Below are 18,233 nucleotides of genomic sequence, written 5' to 3' on the forward strand. Positions count from 1 at the left end.
CCCGCACAGGGTCAGGGGCCTCTGCTTAGCATCCCAGAAAGATAAACTGGCCGGGTTGAAACAGTGACAGCACGGGGACGAAGAACTCTGGGGTCAAGACTGGGATGGTCTTTCAAGGGTTGAACCGAGTCTATGAAGAAAGTAGAGTTAACCATCAGTGGAGTGCAACCCAGAGAAAGAAAACGGGGATATGAGCGGGGGCTTGGGCTGAAAACAGGAGTCGTGGCCCTGACTATAACCGGCTGCAGGGCTCCAGGGTGTCCAGGGAACGCTGGGAAATGCGAGAGTCCCTGCACCCTGAGGTGGCTAGACCCCTCGGATGGGTCCTGGACCCCCTGCCACCTCCCTTCCCGGCAGGTGCAGAGACGTGCTGGCGGGGACAACTGCGTCAGGTCTGGTGGGTGTGCCTGCGGCCAGAACCCTCCCTGCCATGGTTCCAGACATCCTTCCGTCCACCCGTCTGCCTGAGGAGCGGCTCGACTTGTCCCACTGCTTGGGGATGTGGGACCCTTGGCCAGAACCCCCACCACACCCTTTGTCTCAGGACGAGGTCAGGCCTCTGAACAGGTCTCTGTTCTCTGGGGCGCCTCTGCCAGGGCCCGGGGGCAGCTGCTCCCCCCCACTGTGCGGACAGCCCGCTCCATCTGGGTCCAGCTGGCGTGGGCCCCTGAGCCTTGGCGCCATCTGGAGCCCACAGGCCTCGTTCCTCGCTGTGTGCTGAGGCAGAGGCTCAGTCTTCCCATCCACAAGGTGGGAGCGATGGTGCAGGGCCCCTGCAGTTTGCCCAAGGCCAGTCTCAGGGACGCCCAGCCCCCGTCTTCTGTCTTCATGCCACTCAGCGTTGGCTGCCCTGGGTGGGTGGGGGGGGGTCTGCATGCTCCTGGGGTGAAGGGTGGGGTCCCCGCACCTGGAGCTTGGTGCTTCAGTCTCCCCGCTAACTGCTAACTGCAGCTGCTTGGAGACTATGTGCTCCACGGAGAGAAGACCACTGGCAATCCAGGGGCAGAGCCCAGGGCCAGGCTCGGGGACCACCACACCCTGTCCTGGTCACTGTCCCCTGTCAGAGCACAGGCCACCTGTTTTGTTTAAGACTCTGACCTTAATGACTCATCCCTCCAGGTTATTGCAGGGCTGCAGCCAGCTGCCAGCAGCCCCACCCCGGGCCCCGCCTATCACCCCAGGAGGGAGAGCAGGAGGTGGGGAGTGGGAGGAACTCTGAGCCCACAGCCCATCACAGGCATCTTGGCTCAGACCCTAGCTGCCTTCCCATGCCCTGGCGGTGGGGCTGCTGGGATGCAGGATGGGGTCCGGGGAGGCTGCACCCTGTCTGTCACCTGGGACAGGTGGGCAGCAGCAGAGGTGCTGGTGCTGGAACATGGGGCTGGTGACCCCCGAGGTGGCAGATGTGGCCCACGGCCCCTGCCATCCTGGGCACTCCCTGAGTGACCGAGGCAGCTCCAGGTCTCAGGTGTGCCCCCAGACCCGGCCACACGGTGCAGGCTCCTGTCCTGTCCGCACACCCAGACCCCTACCCTGGCCGTCTTCCCGCGGAACCTCTGAGCCCCGGGCCGTGCCTCCCTCCTCCCTCTCCGGGTGTCCCTCCTGAGGGGCCCCCTGATGCCACATCCGTCCTCCCACGTGCTGTCTCATGTCCGGTCCGGACCCCTTCCTCAGATGCAGATGCCATACCTATGGGTGCAGGCCCCTTGGCGCCTGCCCCGAGCCTCCAGTGGGCGCCAACACCTGGGTGCAGCAGCCCTAGGTCCTGGCTCCCGTGGGCGAGGCCTGGCCTGCCTCTCAGCTGCTCCTGCCTCTCCCACCGCCCCCACGAAACTCAGGCTCAGCCCGTCAGACATGCCTGGCCCCACTCCTGTGTACCACGGGGTCACCTACCAAGCCCCTCCACGGAGGAGCCTGACCCCGGCTCGGTGGCCGGGTTGGAACCCAGAACTCCCTTTGGGAGCCTCGGTGGGTCCCGAGCCCCCGGCCATCATGATCCAGAGTGTGTCAGTCACCTCTGCGCACCCTCCGACCTCTGGCACACGCCACACGCCACCTGTGTCCTCCTGACGGTGGGGGGACACGGCTGCCTTCCCTGTCTGGGGTGGGAAGCACTGAGTCAGGCAGGCGGTGCCCTGAGCCGCCATCTGAATGCCGCACGCCCTCCGCCCGACACCCCCAGCTCCCCAGGGCGAGGCCGGCTTGCTCCCAGACCCACGGGCGTCTCGTGGAAGGACTCGCCCTGACGGTGTCCATGCCTACGGTGGCATTTTAATCAACCTGAGGCTCCAGCTGTGTTTTGTGTACCCGGCCCCAGCGCCCACCCGGATTTGTTAGGTGTGTGGAGAGAAGTTGTTGATCCAGGAGGAGGAGGACGAGGCTCCCTCCAGCTCACCCCAGGTCACAGCCTGTGCCCTCGGGAGGGGAGCGATGACACCTGGGTCCCAGGCCACTCCTGGACGAGGGGAAGCCCATGGCAGATGTGATGATGGCTGCCGCTCGTGGGTTTGTTTTTCCAATAAGCCAAAGAGAGCCTTCCAGTTCAGCTTGAGGAGACCGGGCAGGTGGCCACTGGGCACCTGGTGTTGGCTCCAGGACCTTCAGGGGGTGGAGTCCCAGCCAGGGCACCGGGTGCTCACTGGCCGCCCCCTCTGGGCCTGACAGAAGTGCAGTGAAGTGTGAGACTGGTGTGTAAGAGGAAGGGCAGCTGAGGGCCGCATCAGGGTGGGGTGCCCGCGTGCCTGATGGGGCTTCGCTGTCCTCAGCTGACGGGGTTACCAGAGCCGGTTTGAAGTCAGAAGGAAGGGCAGCCTGAGAGAAAGAGGGAGGAACAGTTGGGGGGTGCCCAGGACAGCACCATCGCAGGAGAAGCAGCGGGTTCGAGGGCAAGAAGGACAGGGATAGAAGGATCCAGCCGAGCCAAAGGAGGGCAGGGGTGCAGGGGGTTAGGAAGGCAGGAGGGGGGCTCCAGAAGGGGATGGGAGAGGGGCTGGGGGTTGGGGGGAGGGGCCTCAGGAGGAAGACAGTAGCCTGAGTACACAGCAGCCATAGTGTCCAGCTTCCCCGGCTGCCCCAGTGGAGCAGACACCTGCCTGCCTGGGTTGCCGTGGTGACGAGACAAGGCAGGTAGTGAGGGAGGTGCTGTGCTCTGGATGCAGGAAGCAGCGCCGCCCCCTCCCGCCGGCATCTGGCAGAAACTGGCGGGAGCCACTCTTTGGCCCTGTTCCCTGCACCATTGCTGGAACGCGTGTTAAGGTCATGCAGATTCACCTGTAAGGTTAAAGGGACAAGGGTTTGCCCACAAGGAGATTGCTCCGTGCCAGGCTTAGCTTTTCCTGCGCCCCTGGATGGGGAAGGAGTGACGCCTGCACGGACCAGTCAGGCGCAGCTGCTGAAGGACCATGAGCGCTGGGCCTACTGGTCCTCCACACTTGTGTTTCAAGTGTGTGTCACCTACTCTGGGTGCCAAACGTTACAGATTCTGACCGATCCCGTTGCATTTCCACACATAAACCAGCACGTCCTGTTCGTGGTGATGTACAGTGTCCATCACTCACCTGAGGCTGAGGAGGGAGAGACGGGGCCTCCCTGTCCCCAGGCTTCTCCCCGAGGAAGGGGCACAGAGGACCTGGCCCCAGGAGCCCTCCAGGGAAGACAACGTCGCAGTCGGGCATGTTGCACAGGAAACAGCACAACCTGCCCGTTGAGGCCGCTCACACCTGCCCCATCCAGTTTGCCCCCACCCTCATGGATTGGCCGCGGTCTCTGCCACAGGGCTCCTCCCTCCTCCCCTGACCTGCGAGCACTGTGGGGTGGAACCACATAAAGTTGCCTTTGTTGTTGGTCAGAAAGAGGTGAATACTTGCAAAATCGTCTGGCCCTTGCGTCCTGAGGGGAAACCTGTGCCCGACAGCGGGCTCTGTGTGCACAGCTCTGTCCCCAGGCACCCACTGGCCTGCGGTGGCTTCACCACCTGTCACACAGAGGAAAACACGGAGTGGGCTCTGGGACTCTATCCGTTTTTGAGAAAAGTGACTAATACTTGTCATCACCCAATCAGGGTTGATGTCCACAAACCCCTGGCAATGCATCCCAGGGCCAGGCCCCCGCCCCAGGCCATCCTCGGAGGCTCTCAGGGCCACAGCCACTGAGCCAGTTCCCAGCTGGCCTCTGGCCCTGGAGACTGGGCAGAAATGCCTGCCTGGCCTCTGGTCCCTACGCCCCTGCCCTGGAAGGCTGGCTCCCCACAGGGTCCCCCAGAGAACACAGCTCTGGGTGCAGGTGAAGCCAGAGGCAGAACCACCAGATCCTGGCTGTTCCTGGTGGGCCTGGTGGGGCCACAGAGGGAGGGGCAGTGGTTCGAGGTGGAGACTGTGGCCAAGAGCCAGGGGCGGGAACTGCGGTGAGCGAGGGGGGCAGTGACCCTGCCACGGGGCGCACATGCCTCCTGGAAGCCGAAACTCCACCCTCGGCCTCCAGGGCGGCGGCAGGCTGGCACCGACAAGGTGACGCACAGAAACCGCCCACACGCTGTCACCTCCGCGCCCTCATCACCGGTCCACGAGCCCACCTGTGACCGCAGCCACTTAACACACATGTGCCGGGCCTCTGTGGGCACTGGACGAGCAGCGGGAGGTGAAGTAAGGGAGCTCGCCTGGGGGCCGGGCCTCGGGTCAGAGCAGGTGTGAGCGCTTGGGATGCAGGCCATGAGGGCAGGACGGGGTGGGTGTGAGCACCCGGGGGACGTGGGGCTGCAGGGCAAGACGGCGGGTCGCCATTCAGGGTGGGTGGGTGAGGGGTGCCCTCAGAGGAGGACGCGTTTGGGGAAAAACTCAAAGCCGGCAACGGATCAACTCTGTGGGTGTTTGGGGCAGAGAGTCCAGCCCAGCCCAGTACTGATTTGGGATTGGTCCTGGCCCCTCACGGACAGTGGCCAGGGCTGGAGAAGTTGCTTGCTCACCACGACCCACCTCCGAGCGCTGTCACTTTCCATCCCCATGCCTGCCAGAGCAGCTGGCACACATTTCTGGGATGAACGAATCACGGGTCTGCAGAGGGAAGACGTCCCACCAGCAGCTGCCTCTGTGAATGCTGTGTCCCAGTTCCAAAGGGACCCGTCTTAGAGCGTGTGCTCGCTTTGCGTGAGCCCCAGGACCAGCATTCCGCATGCTTGGCAGAGGCATGGGGTGGGGGGTTGCTAGGACCCCACCTGGAGAGTAAACCAAGAAAACAGGTGCCGTCACAGGTGTGGCCACACACGTGTCCTGAGAACAGTGGCAGGCCTGGAGGGCAGACTGTGGACTCAGTCAGTCGTGAGTCCAATGGCCAGGAGTTGGGGTGGACCTCGGCTGGCTCCGGGCAGCCGTTCTCTCTGACAGGGTGGGAAAAAGGAGGTGGGTGAGGCCCAGGAATGGCTATGTGTCCCAGGGTGCAAGACCCCGCTCTTGCCAGGGCCTGGCCCAGCAGGGTGTGGGGAACACTAGGACGGATGCGGGCAGGCATCCTGGGTACAGACGGCCCCTAGCCGAGGTCATACCCCCGTGGCTGCCGCCCTCCTGAGAGCACAGGCAGCTGCTGGTGGCACTGAGTGCCCACCGTGGGCCCAGAGGCTGAGGCCTAGGCCACAAGAGCCTGCTGTGGCACCAAAATGGGGGCATGGGGAGGGAGAAGCGTCCCTGGAGCCCCTCGCCCCTCCACGTGGCCCTGTCCTCCTCCTGCATAAGAGCCACGTCCCTCCTGGTGGCTGAGCCTCGGGTCTGACACCTTCTTTCTCGGCCCTCCTGTTTGGTTGCCGGTTACTTGCTGGGCACAGCCTCCCTGCATGCTGGACTTCAGGGTGTCCCGCCCAGGCCTGCCCAGTGCTGCGAGGAAGCCGCACCAGTGCCCCGGACAGAGCTAATCCGGCCATGCCGCTGGGGACCCCGGCTAGGGCGATGCCGGTGAGGGCGGCCTCAGAGGAGGCTGGATGGGCTTGGCTCGGAGGAGGCCGGCCCACTGTGCCAGGGGCTTGCACCCTGGTCTGCCTGAACGTCCCCTCACCCTGTCTCTCGGCCAACGCATTAAGCGTCAGCGGGGGAGGCTGGGGAGCAGGAAGGAGGGGATTGGAATTGTCCAGCAGAGACCAGGTCAGTCTGGTCACGTGACAGGAGGGAAGGGGGCGGGTGTGGAGCGGGTGCCGGCAGCTGCCAGTGCAGTGACGGTGCCCCAGTAGCGTGACCCTGCGGCCCCTGGGGCCCTGGCTGGTGGGAAAGCGAGTCTGTGACATTATGTTCCAAGGGAGGTTGTGGGGGTACACTCTGCAAATGCCCTGAAGGCTTCTGCCAGAGCTGGTTCCTATCACAAGGCCCCAAACCAGCCCTGCTCCAGCCTGAAGACCCTGCTCCCCAGGGCTGGGGGGCTCCTTGGGCCCCTCCCCTCTTCCTGCCCACAGCCTGGTCCTCAGACATGGCCTCCTGTCACCTGGGAGTTCATTAGCACCAGGCTGGTTGCACCCCCAGGCAGAAACAAACCCACATTTTAACGAGCTCCCCAAGGGCCCCCCCCTCCCCGTTATATTTTCCATGTTCTTAGCCCCTGGGGGCGTCTGAGATCTCACCTGCTCAGGACCTGTTCACACACGTGAACATCCGTGCACACACACAGCTCTCCAAGGAGCGGGGGACCAACTGGACAGACAGACTTGGGCAGGCGAGGTGCCCCCCCACCAAGGCCTGGAGGTGCAGACCCTGCCCCGCCCACGGGCTGGGGGCCGACTTAGGAGGGTGTGGGGCCCCCGCAGGGAGGGTGCTGACGGGCGGCAGGGAGGGAGCCGGGGCTGCAGGAGGCTTGCGAGGGGGCTGGGCAGTTCCTGGCTGCGAGCACTTCTAGCAAGCTGCGCGCTGCTGGGGAGCCGGCACCAAGGCCCTGGGGGGCAGGCCGGCTGGTGGCCCCAAAATGGAGCCTTGCCGCCTTCCTTTGTGCGCCCAGGACGGGCGTTCCGGGAGGCAGGCCGTCGCCTCCTGACGCACGTTGGTGGCGACAGCATGACCTTAAGCCGTATCTCCCTGCTGTCGCAGGACATCTCCGGGCTGTGGCTCCTCCTGAAGACCAGCACAGGTGCGTCTGGGCCGTGAGCTGGCGCTAGCTGGGGGAGGTAGGGGGAGAGGCCAGGCCTTCTGCAGAGCCAGCAGCCAGGGATGGGGGTATAAGTGGGGTCCAGGCTGGGGTGGAGCCAGTGCTGCTGGGAAGGGAGCTCTGGGGGCGGGGCGGGGGGGGTGTCAGGTGCCGCTGTGGGTTTGGAGCCTCAGCCACTGCTCTCCTGCCCTTCTCTCCCTGCCGGGTGTCCCTCTGGAGCCGCGAGGGCTCTGCCGGCTCACCCTGGAAGCTGGAGAGATGGTCCCAAGCCTCCTTTGTTCACGCTTTCCTGTGGACACGCCTGTGCACGCGCGGGAGCCCCAGGGCTTGGGGGGGCAGGGACAGGGCCGCTCCCCTGGAGGCTCTCCCATGGTGGCCCCAGCCTGTGATGGTGCACGGCCGCCCTGGCTCTGCGTGGCCCTTTCTCGTCGCACCTGCTCCCGTCAGGGTCACAGGGTTGGCACTTCTGAGATCTGCTGAGGTCCTGAGATCCCCGAGAACAAAGACCCTGGGGAAGGGCCCTGGGTGGCATGGCCACGTCTCCTTGTTCCTGTCCTGAGGACAGAAGAGTGCTCATCCTGAAGTAATTTGTCATGAGCACATTTTCAGGCAGGTTCTTCTGACAAAGAGGGACAAAGAATTCATCAGCTGTTTATGGAAATTTAATGAATCAGTCAAATCTTGGCTTGTCAGCGGCAACCGGTAAACATTTGAAGTTTCCAGCTTTATGACGAACACCCTGGGTGTGTGGTGAATGGCTGAGGCCAAGAACGTTCCTGACCCCCAGGACTCGGGGCTCCAACCGCCCAGGCGGCCGTGCGGGAAGGGTTATGGCTCATGCGTACACGCGGCAGCAGGTGCTGAGCGTGTGGGGAGTCGCCTTTGACTGGGGGCCTCGGCGAGGAGGCCGCAGTCCTGGGGGGGACGCCGTGTGGGACGCAGCTTGGCCGTGAGCACTCTCGGGGCACCTGACATGTGTTCTGTCCCCGGAGCCGCCCCAGCGTGGCCTCGCCGGCCACCCCAGACGTCCCCTCGTTTTCCTAACTAGGGTCTAGTTCTGATTCTTGGAACTTTCCCTCAGAATCCTCGGGGCTGCTAGGACGTGCTGCATTTGTGAGCACGCGGGTGGGGCAGGAGCGCCCCGGGCACCTGGCCTGTTGTGACTGAGGGATGCCCCGTCCCTCCTGTCTCGGTTTCTACGGACCATTTGCTGTTTCCCCAAAACGAAGGTGCTTGTTGCCCGAGGGAGCAGCTGTTGGTGCGTGGTGGTCCATCCTTGTCCCATGGTGGCTGTGGGCACAGTTCCCGAGGCCACACTCCTCCAGCCCCAGGTCACTGCATGCTGGCTTGGATGGGCGCCTGCTGTTTACCATCTCCCTTCACGTCTGCTCGGGGGAGGCTGGTACTGTCCTGAGTCAACAGGAGACCATGGGGGAGGCCATGGCGTGTCCGGTGTCCCAAGGTGACACAGCTGTCACAGACCAGGCGCCTCCTGGCCTGCCCTCATGACAGCGGTTTCATGACCCCTCCCTGCTGAAGCCTGACCCGCCCCCACCCCTCCGTCCCTCCATCTCCACCCCTGCCTCCCAGATGCTGTCCCGTGTGTGTGTCCAGCGGGGAGGTGTGGAGGGGCTCCCGGTGGGCCAGCACCTGGAGCACCTGTGCCCTGCTCTGCTGGCCCAGCTGGAGAGAGGCAGCACCCGTCCCAAAGGCCATCCTGGCGGAGCCCCAGGGACACAAGACATGCGCCCTCCCATCCACGCCGCCCTGGCCCGCCTGCTCCTGTTTGTTGAGGACGTGTCTTCCGTGAAGCATAAAGCAACTTCCTATTTGCTTTTAGATTTACGGAATTCTTCGTACTTAGAAGGTGGGTGTGGGATTGGGGAGGGCCAGGCCAGGAACCGCAGAAGGCTCAGCCCAAAGCCAGAGGGAGGGTGGCTGGTGGGCTGTCACACACACTGCTCTGGGGCTGACCCTAAGTCGAGGCTTCTGAAGAGTGGGAGACGGTGGTCTGACTCCTTGGATGCGCACAGCTGGCTGTTGGACACATGTGAGGTGGCGCCTCTTCCTCCGCCTCCCCCCTGCCCGTCCTCCCCAGCCCTGGACGCTTGCTCAGATCCTCAGGCATCAGCCCATTCGGCCCCTGAGGCCGGTCCACACAACACCCCTCTCCCAGGACACTGTTCCAGGAGCTCGCTGGGCTCAGGGTTCCTGGGGCCCCAGGCGCTGGGTCTGCCTCGATGGAATAATCCCAGCCAGAGATGGCTGCTGCCCTGTCCTGGGGCCCCGTCCTGGTGCCCCATCCAGGCCACATGAGCAGATTCCTCTGAGGACTTAGTGCAGTCCTGGGACAGTGTGCGATGCTCACCCGCAGGAACATTGCTAATAACAACAGGTCCACAACATCTCATGTCGAGGCACCAGTGAGGGTCCACGGCGTCCCGTGCTGAGGCAACAGTGAGGGTCCTCCCCTTCGATGCAGGAGCTCGCAGGGCGGCTGTCAGCGAGCTCCGGGAGGGGTTGGCTCTCCGTCCATGGCACCTGCCCCCAGTCAGCCCTGCTTTTTGGGCTAGTTTGGCTGATGCCTGGCAGGTCTCGTAAGCTTCCCTCAGCCCATCAGCCTGTCCTTGCCCCGAAGACTGACCATGTGGTGTGTTACACTGAGACACCCACGTGGCCACAAGGCCTCCTCGCTGGGCCTGCCACGGCTGCCCCACCTCTGGCCTGAGGGCGTGTCCGGTGATGCTTCCAGCTCGGCAAGGCCCTTGCCATCCCTGCTCTGCGGTCCCCTGGACCTGGCCACGCACTGTGGGGGCGGGGACCAGCTCCCGACAGGCTCCCAGGTGCACCGAGTCCTGATTTTGTCCGGGGCTTCACTGTGGCACTTGTGTGGAGTCCAGTGGCTTCACAAGCAAACAACACTCTCAGTTCTATGGTTTTCTCCCTCTTCCTCGACATTTGCGCCTTAAAATCTGGTGCCAATTACGTCCCCACTGGGTTTCTGATCTGCCCACAGAGCATGACCAGGAGGCCCTGTAACACTCCTTTCAAGCCTCCCTTGGCCTGAGGCTTGTTTGCGGGGGCCGAGCAGGGGGGTAACGCTCAGCCTCCCAGGCCCCTTGGCGGGCTTTGCCCTGGCCATGCGGCAGCAGCATGGGACCAGCGGTGAGCCCACTCTCCTGCGCCTGCCTACGGGTGAGGACAGCCTCCCACCTGGTTCCCAGCTCGGTGGGACATGGACTCCATGAACATTCCGGGTCCCATCGCTGGTTTCCAAACCCTCACAAGTGCACGCTTTGCCGCAGAGCCAGGGGGCAGTGCAGCCCTCCCTGGAATTAAACACAAGTGTGACCCTTGGATTCACAGGGATTTCAAATTCAGGAAAGTTGAAAGGGAGTTCCTTTCTGATGGTTATCTGTGGTGGGAGCTGCGTGTGCGCAGGGGTGTGGAGGCCTCGGGCTGCAGGGGCTTCTGGGACAAGTGGCTTGAAAGTGTATCGGCAGCCAGGCCAGCATTCCAGGCAGGATGGGCACCAGATGGCGGCCTCGCGGGGACACCGTGCTGAGGGTGTGAAGGAGGCCCTCGTTTGTGGCAAAAGGACCCCTTCTCAGCTCCAGGTCCCTGGGTCAGAGCTGGCCCCCGGCTGTCAGGAGCCCCCGCCCCGAGCCCACGCCCCGGACCCCAGCTCCACAGCCTCTGGGGAGTGCCTCCCACTCTGCTGCTCTGTGGGGCAGGGACGGAGGGGGATGTGGCCAGGGTGCGGCAGTGCCGGCTCCCAGACGTCCACCTGCCCAGGCTCTGTGTCTGGGCCCATCTCCCCCATCACCTTTGTGGACCTTACAACAAAACCAGAGACGGAGGGCACAGGCAGGAGTGGCCCAGCTGTGTTTGTGATGACCGTGGGCACAAGAGTTCAGTAAATGGGGCATATTGGTAGATGGGGTCCAGCCACACCACACACTCGAGGCAGCCCAGGAACCGTCGGAAGCTGCCCAGTGTGGCCTCCTCCCTGCCTGTCCTGTCCTGGCGGCTGGTGAGGTGCCCACCGGCGTGGTTATAGACCTCCAGCAGGCAGGCAAGGTGTGCTGTCCCGGTAGAGGCCTCTCTAGGGCCAGCACTGACCTCAACCTCCTGTGTCCCTCACACTCAGTCCTAGAAGGATGGAGTGAGCTCATTAGCGCTTCCAGCCCCACTGCCATTTCGCCAACGAGGACGCCCCCGTTTCCTGTTTTTCCCGCCTGCTGTAGGGGTCTGGGGCTGCGGGTTGGGGTCGTGCCTGGGAAGCGTGAACAGAGCTGCTGAGTAGGGCAGGGCAGAGCCCCACGTGACCTGGGTGGCCACACTGGCCCTGAATGTAACCTCCGTTCTGTCCCCACAGATCACAGCTGTTCTCTGCCTTAATCCAGATGCACTCCAGGCTCTAGCACCTTCTACGTCAAGTGCCAGAACCAGACCTGCAGAGGCTGACTCTGTGGTGGTGGGGGGGGGGGGGTCCTCTGACCTCTTGCGGCCTCCCCAGCGTGGGGCTGGCGCCCACCCAGAATGCAGGGAGGACCCACGTGCACCGAGCATGTGAAGACATTTCTTACCCACACAGAGACTTTCCGGGCCAGCAGGGCAGACCCAAGGAATGTTCTGGAATGGTCCAGAGAGGCCCGAGGCAGTGTGAATGCAGGGAGGGCATGTGGCCCTGGGTCTTACTGTGTTCTGGGGGCCTGGACTCCCCGCAGGTGCCGCGGGAGGGCTTTCACGGGCTGGCCCAGGCAGGGGCGCGGGTGGGCCTGACAGCCGTCGCCCGAACACAGATTCCAGGGCTCGGCGAGGACTTGGGGAAGGAGCAGAGGCCGGTGTGCGGCCCGGATGCAGGGCTGCGCCGCGTGGGGCGCTGGGGTCCTTGTCTTCCCGGATGTGGGGTCGGAGCCATGTTAGGCGTTTCCTCCTCTAACGGGGTTGCGGTTGTCAAATCTAGCTCTGAAACAGGGTCTGCAGGGAACGTTCAGGGGTGACTCGGGCGCTGCGCCGTGAGCATAGTCCCGCGGCGCCGTCCCGGTGCGCCAGTGCCGCGTATGCGTGTGTACGTGTGCGCGTGCGTGCGAGGCTCGGCGACACGGAGTCGCCCTTTTCCGTGTAGAGCGTCGGTGCTTTCGGGGTGCCAGCCACAGAGTCCTACGCGGGCAGCTGTGACAGCCGCCATCCTTGTCCTCTGCCGCGTGGAAATGAACAGCGTCTCCCGTCGTTGTGAGGTTCTTCTGGGTGACGGCAGCCAAGTGGAAAACGCTCTGAGAGAATTGTGGGGTCCAGCAGCCAGTCCCCTCGCCGGCGAGGGGACCCAGGGCAAGCCGTACATCCACGAGCGTTGGGAACCACCAAGTTCCCCCCGCACGCCAGGCGCCGGGCACGCTAGGAGGGGCCGCCACCGTTGCCCCGGTTGTGCGGACCAACAGCAGCTCAGGAGAAGGAGCGCCTGGGGTCACCGTGCCTGCCTCTGCCCGGAAACCGGGGATCCCCGCGCAGGAAGGGTGACGCCGCCAGCAGTCTGCGGCCCCCCGGCCCCCATCACAGCGGCTGCCAGGAGGCCATGCGGGGGGCGTGAGCAGCTCCACACCCCGCGGTCCCCAGCGGGGACCGTGCAGCTTGGGGCGTCGCCGCGCAGCGTGTGTGCGGGCTCACGGCGCAGCGACCACGCGGTCTCCTCCACCGCTGGCGGCGACAGTGTTTACCACCTTGAGTCACAATTCCACTCGGGCTGTGAGAAAAATCGTCAAGAATTACGGGGTGATTTTAAACGCCTCTGGTAATGGCCGGAGGTTGTTTCTCCGACCACTGATACTAGGGTAAGGCACTCACAGAAGCACGTGCGGTGAGGACCCCGCAGCCTGCCGTCGCGTGGCCCAGGCCCACCAAGAGGTCCGTCTCCTCCAGCTCGCTCCTTTGAGCCCGTTGTCCAGGCTCACTGCCAGGCGCCTCTAGTAACCTCCACTTACCCCGCCCCTGGAAGTCACCCCCACCCCACCCCATGACAGGCCTCAGAGGGGCTGCACCCTTGCTGCTCCCTTTGAGCTACTGCCCCTGGAATCTGTGCAGTCCTGCTGTGCAGCCGCAGGCAACTCAGCCTCTCTGTTCATTAGTTTTCTCATCCAACAAATGGGATACTAATGCTCTCACCTCTTGGGGTGACAAACCCACTGATACATGAGGGGTATTTAGTTACCCAGTGACCGACCGCTGTTTCTACAATTAAAGGTTTCCTGTGGGATCCATCAGAAGGTCACCGAGCTGTGCTAGCCAGCCGCTACATTTAAAAAATTCTTCAACGTCTTGTCCTTTCCGCTGCACTAACGGGTCATAGTGTAGACGTTCAAGAAATACTTGCTTCTTAACTGATTTAAGGCCTTGGGTCTGGGGGAGCTCTGCAGAGGCTCATGTCAGAATTTCACTGAGAACCGTGTCTTGGTTTTAATGAGGCCCGGCTCAATCGGCTTCCCCGCATGTTATCTCTGCTCAGCTCTGCAGGAGCTGGACGTGTTCAGCACGCCCACCCACCAGCCCCCCAGAGTCCGTGGTCTGTTCAGTTTGGAGGGTGGCAGTGCTGTCCCTGACCACTGAGAGTGTGCAGAGATGACCTTCTGGGGCTCTGACCCCAGACACCCCACAGTGGGAGCAGGACTGCGAGCACTACTTAGGGATATGGGGCAGGGCAGGGCACGGCGTTGGCCTGTGTGCTGTCTCTGTGAGCTTGGTCGAGCTGCCTGGAGCCTGTGTTAAGCAGGATGCTGAGGCTCATCGGGGCTTGGTTGCTGCCCTTGGCAAAGACACGGTGTGTGGCATCTCAGCCTGGCGTCTGCCATGGCCCTGTGGCACGCAGGATGCCCGGCAGAGGTGATGCAGTTAACCCCCTATGGGAGAGAGTGCCCTGAGCACATGTGAGCCAGGGTGTAAGGTGTGAGCAGGGACCCTTTGTGGTGCCTGGCCTGTTGCAGGGGTGGAGAGTGTGTCCTGGGACCCACCTGGCTGACACCTCTCTTAGAATGGGTGTTGACGATGGCAGACGGAGACACCTTCCTGGTGTGCCTAAGCGTGTCACCGACAGCACAGCCTCTGACCTGCTGTCTGTCAAACTGAAAATGGCTGTGACCTCAGCTAAGTGTCACCCATGGGGTGGCCTCGAGATCCCTGCCCCGGCTGTGAAACCCCCTCAGGGGCTGTGGCCAGCATGGGGCGGGATAGAAAATGTGGTGCATCCAGGACAGATCGCTGTCCATTCTGCGTGCCCCTTCCAGGGGCTTCTTGGTGGTTCCCACGAAGGCCTGACGTAGACCCATCAGGCAAGGGGTGTGGCCGTGGAAGATGCAGACCTGAAGCTCCGAGGAGGTGTGCTGGGCCTCGGGCCTGCACATCTTCATCTGCACACGGTGTCCCCGTGGCCCCAGAGGGCTCCAGGCTGTGCACTGGCCTCGGGCAGGACACGGGAGGGACAGACCCGCGGCCCAGCCTGACTTTGTTCGGCTTCCAGATCCCTGCCCCCCCGCGTGCCAGTGAGCTTGCAGCTGGAGGGTGCTTCTCCCTGATGGCGGTTTTGGTTGAGCAGCATTTTATTTAAAAACCTGTAAGGGGACACCTGGGTGGCTTAGTGGGTTAAGCGCCCGACTTCAGCTCAGGTCATGATCTCAAGGTTGGTGAGTTTGAGTCCTGCATCAGGCTCTGTGCTGACAGCTTGGAGCCTGCAGCTGCTTCAGATTCTGTGTCTCCCTCTCTCTCTGCCCCTCCCCCACTCACACTTTCTCTCTCTCTCTCTCTCTCTCTCTCTCTCAAAAATAAACATTAAAAAAATTAAAACAAAAAAAGCAAAAACACATAAGGATTTTCTTCCTGAGATAAGGAAATCATCTGAACTGAGTTCACGACGTGACATGATACAGTTGTGCCCTGATCCAGGAACAAATGACCATTGGAAACGTCCAGGATGATGTGCTGTGAGAGCCAGAGCCAGCCACACAACCAGTGTAGACCCCAAATCACAGAGCCTGCCCCCTCGTGGGCCCTGCCCCGCCCCCAGCCTCCCATGTCACCCTGACCTGTGAGCTCGCGTGGGCTCCTTTGCAGCCTCCATGTCCTCCCCACTCAGTCTGGATTTCCCTGTTTGTAGCCTCCTTTCTCCTTGTTCCGTCTGCACACACTTTGCTCTTGGCTCGGAGATTGCTGGATGGGCTCGGTGACGTGGGAATCCCGCCCACCTGTGTTGCCAAAAACAACCCCATGTGCCACTCTACTATGGACACAGAGAAGACCTCACGTTGTGTTTCGATGGAAAATAAACGGAAGCCTCCAGGTGTGGACTTTCAGGCAGATACAGATATGGCAGAGGGCCTCTGCTGCTAGCCCCCACTGACGTGCCTTTCTCAAGGTCCTATCTCCCTCTGAGCAAGGCCCCAGGTTCCCAGGAAGCAGCAGGGACAAGCCTCTGAACCCAAATTCGAGGCTTCTCCCAGTGCACCGGGGCTCCCTAACCCGGGACAGTCGCCACCACCCAATTCTGCACCCACCGCAGGCCCTTGTCACAGCCACAGGCAGCCACTGCTGTGGAAAGTCGAGGATCGATGCCCCTTCGAGTGGACACCTGCCCAACCCCTGTTAGGAAATTGTCCTCAACCAAAGCAGGTTCTAAGTCACTTTGCCAGAGGGGACTTTGCAGGCCAGTCTCACCGTGTCGGGAAGAAAGATCTAAAGAGGAGACACTCGCACCACCCCTGCCCTCCGGCTGCAGCCCAGAGGGGCCAGGCCTGGTGGCTCCGGTACAAGCAGGTTGTGGCAGTTGGGGCCTCTCCCCTTGGTCCTCATCTGGAGCTGAGCCAGGTCCTGGGGCGGCTAAACGTCGTGAGCGAGGCTAAGTGGGCTGTGCGCCACCTGTCATGTTCTGGGTGCAACTGTCTTTCTAGATGGCTCCCAGAGCCGCGCTGAACCCTGGCCCCGGGGGCCCTCTCAGTGCCCGTGCCCCGCGTCAACCTCCGTCAGACGTGACCCTGTGACAGGCTCCTCGCCCGGGGCTCTCCCCTCACGTCTGGCCGAGACAGGAAGCGGGTAGCTATCTGTGAGACATTGTGTTCACACAGAGAGGTTCTGTGCAGGAGTGGGGCCTCGCCTGACCTTTTCAATGAGCCGGCGGGTGGGGCGACCCCCTTCCTGTCCGGACTGCTGACATCTGAGGCTTGCTCCTTCTCCCGTGGACTCCCCCACTTCCTGCTGGACTAGCAGTGCCCTGTCCTCTGCCACAAACTGCAGACCCACGCTTCTGAATGAGGAAGCAGGGTGGGCAGAAGCGGCGCTTCGGGGTTGGGGGAGACATGCCCAGCGCACCCGGAGACCCAGAGCCCGCGGGCTTGACGAAGCCGCCAGGTGACCGTGACGAAAACTACTTCCGTGGTCCTTACTTATTTCCAGCTTTATGAGGGGTGGCCAGTGACATGTAAGCCATAGTGACCTTTAGACGGAGTCCGTTTGTGCGGATTCTGCTGTTTCCAGTGCAGGCTGCAGAATAACACTGTTGTTCAACCTGGAACGGCGCCTTAGACCTGCGGCATGCTGTCAGAGCAAGTTCTGCGCCCAAAACCTCACCCGCGTGGAATCCGCAGTGAGGCTGCAGGCAGACGCGCTGCCGTGGTCAGCTATCTGTGGGCTCCGGAAATTCTGCACCAGCCTGCGTGCCGACTTAGCTGGATTCCAGTGCTGCTCGGGGAAGTCGCCCTCTCGTGCGCCTCCTGCTTCCCCTGTCCACACAAGTTCTTTGTGCCCCTGTCACAGGGGCCGCTGGGCCGGGTCCTGGGCTTGAGCAGTGGGCTGCAGGCTCTCCGGCCTGTGTGCAGGATGCCGTGAGGCCTGGCCCAGGCCAGGAGGTGGAGAAAGGCCTCCCTGAAGAAGTAACATCTTGGCCAGGAAGTGAGTAATACTGGACTGGCCAGCAGACAATGGGAGAAGCATTATAGGGAGCAACTCATGCAAAGGCCCTGAGGCCTGAAGGACCTTGGTCCATCCATTGGAGGAGCTCTGGGAACATGAGAATGGTCAGTGCCCACAGGAGGGTGGTGAAAAGGCCCAGAGACATCTCTCCAAGGAACCAAGCTCATGTTGACATCGATCCAGCCAGCAGGACTGTCCCTCTGTCACTGAAAGTACAGGAATGGTCAGCAATAATGGCCCTGTCTCTAGCATGTGGGAAGGCCTTGTGCCATCAGGGTAGGCCAGGCTCAGAGCACAGACAGCCTGTGCTGTGCAGGACTGAGCTCAGAGGGTACTTGGAGAGGAAGTGGGCTTAAAGGCTCTGCCAGTCAGACCCAGTCAAGAATTACCATCCATCAGAGGCCCAGACACTCATGGTTTTCTTTCCTCGTGGGCTGCTGGAGTCCAGTGGGGATGCTGAGGTCTAGGGTGGTGGTGAGGTCTGGGGAACCGTCTAGGCAGTCCCTGTGCTCCTCACGGACGCTGGGTCCCCGTTAAGGACTTGCCAGTTCAGTGTCCGTGCTGTTTCCACTGCCCCTGGGAGGTCTCCAGAAGTGCCTCCCATGGTCTGTGCTCAACGATGTGCGTCTCTGGGGCTGCAGAGGCTGAACCTGAGCACAGGTGGCACAGGTTTGATATTAACTGTGCAGAGACTCCTTCCTGCCATGAGAAGGGAAATGCGATGTGAAATCTGAAGGTCCAGCCCCTCCCCCGTGCAGGGTGCGCGCTGCACTCGGCACAAATCGCCCTGCCTGGGATTCAGGAAAATGTCCTGAATTTCCTCCCACGGAGGAGAGCCATGGCCGAGGCATCGTGCTGCCTGTGGGCGGCGGCCTCACCCTTGGGGACTCAGTGCAGGTCCCCACCTTCTGAGCACTAGCTGCTGTCACTTCCTGACGCCGGCTACTGCCACTGCCGCTCTGTGGGGCCAGCGGGCGCCCGGTCAATGGCAGGCAGGGTCGAAGGGCAGGGCACGCCAGGATGGTGGAACCTGCCTGTGTGCCTAGTCGTGTCACCTGTTTACACCTGCTTGTTTGCACGACCGGAAGAGCCGGCTTCAAGGCTGGTCCGTGCAGGTAGCGTTCGGCAGCTCCACTGGAATTTTCGGGCTGGAAGAGCTCCCGTGT

At 62.4% G+C, this 18,233-nt stretch overlaps 1 protein-coding gene across 2 annotated transcripts in view; it reads left to right on the forward strand.

The window, feature by feature from the left end:
- MCF2L (MCF.2 cell line derived transforming sequence like) overlaps window positions 1-18,233 on the forward strand; it is an 86,265-nt gene that overhangs the window by 12,005 nt on the left and 56,027 nt on the right. The window contains exon 1 of one of the 2 annotated variants that reach the window (XM_042930535.1): window positions 7,013-7,095. The exons of the other annotated variant lie outside the window; for it this stretch is intronic. Coding sequence (XP_042786469.1) covers window positions 7,023-7,095 — 73 coding nt within the window. The 5' untranslated portion in view covers window positions 7,013-7,022. Of the gene's footprint in view, window positions 1-7,012; window positions 7,096-18,233 lie in introns of those variants that run through there. 2 annotated transcript variants of the gene reach the window in all.

The sequence above is a fragment of the Panthera leo genome, chromosome A1, assembly GCF_018350215.1.
Source record: "Panthera leo isolate Ple1 chromosome A1, P.leo_Ple1_pat1.1, whole genome shotgun sequence".
Classification (NCBI taxonomy): domain Eukaryota; kingdom Metazoa; phylum Chordata; class Mammalia; order Carnivora; family Felidae; genus Panthera; species Panthera leo.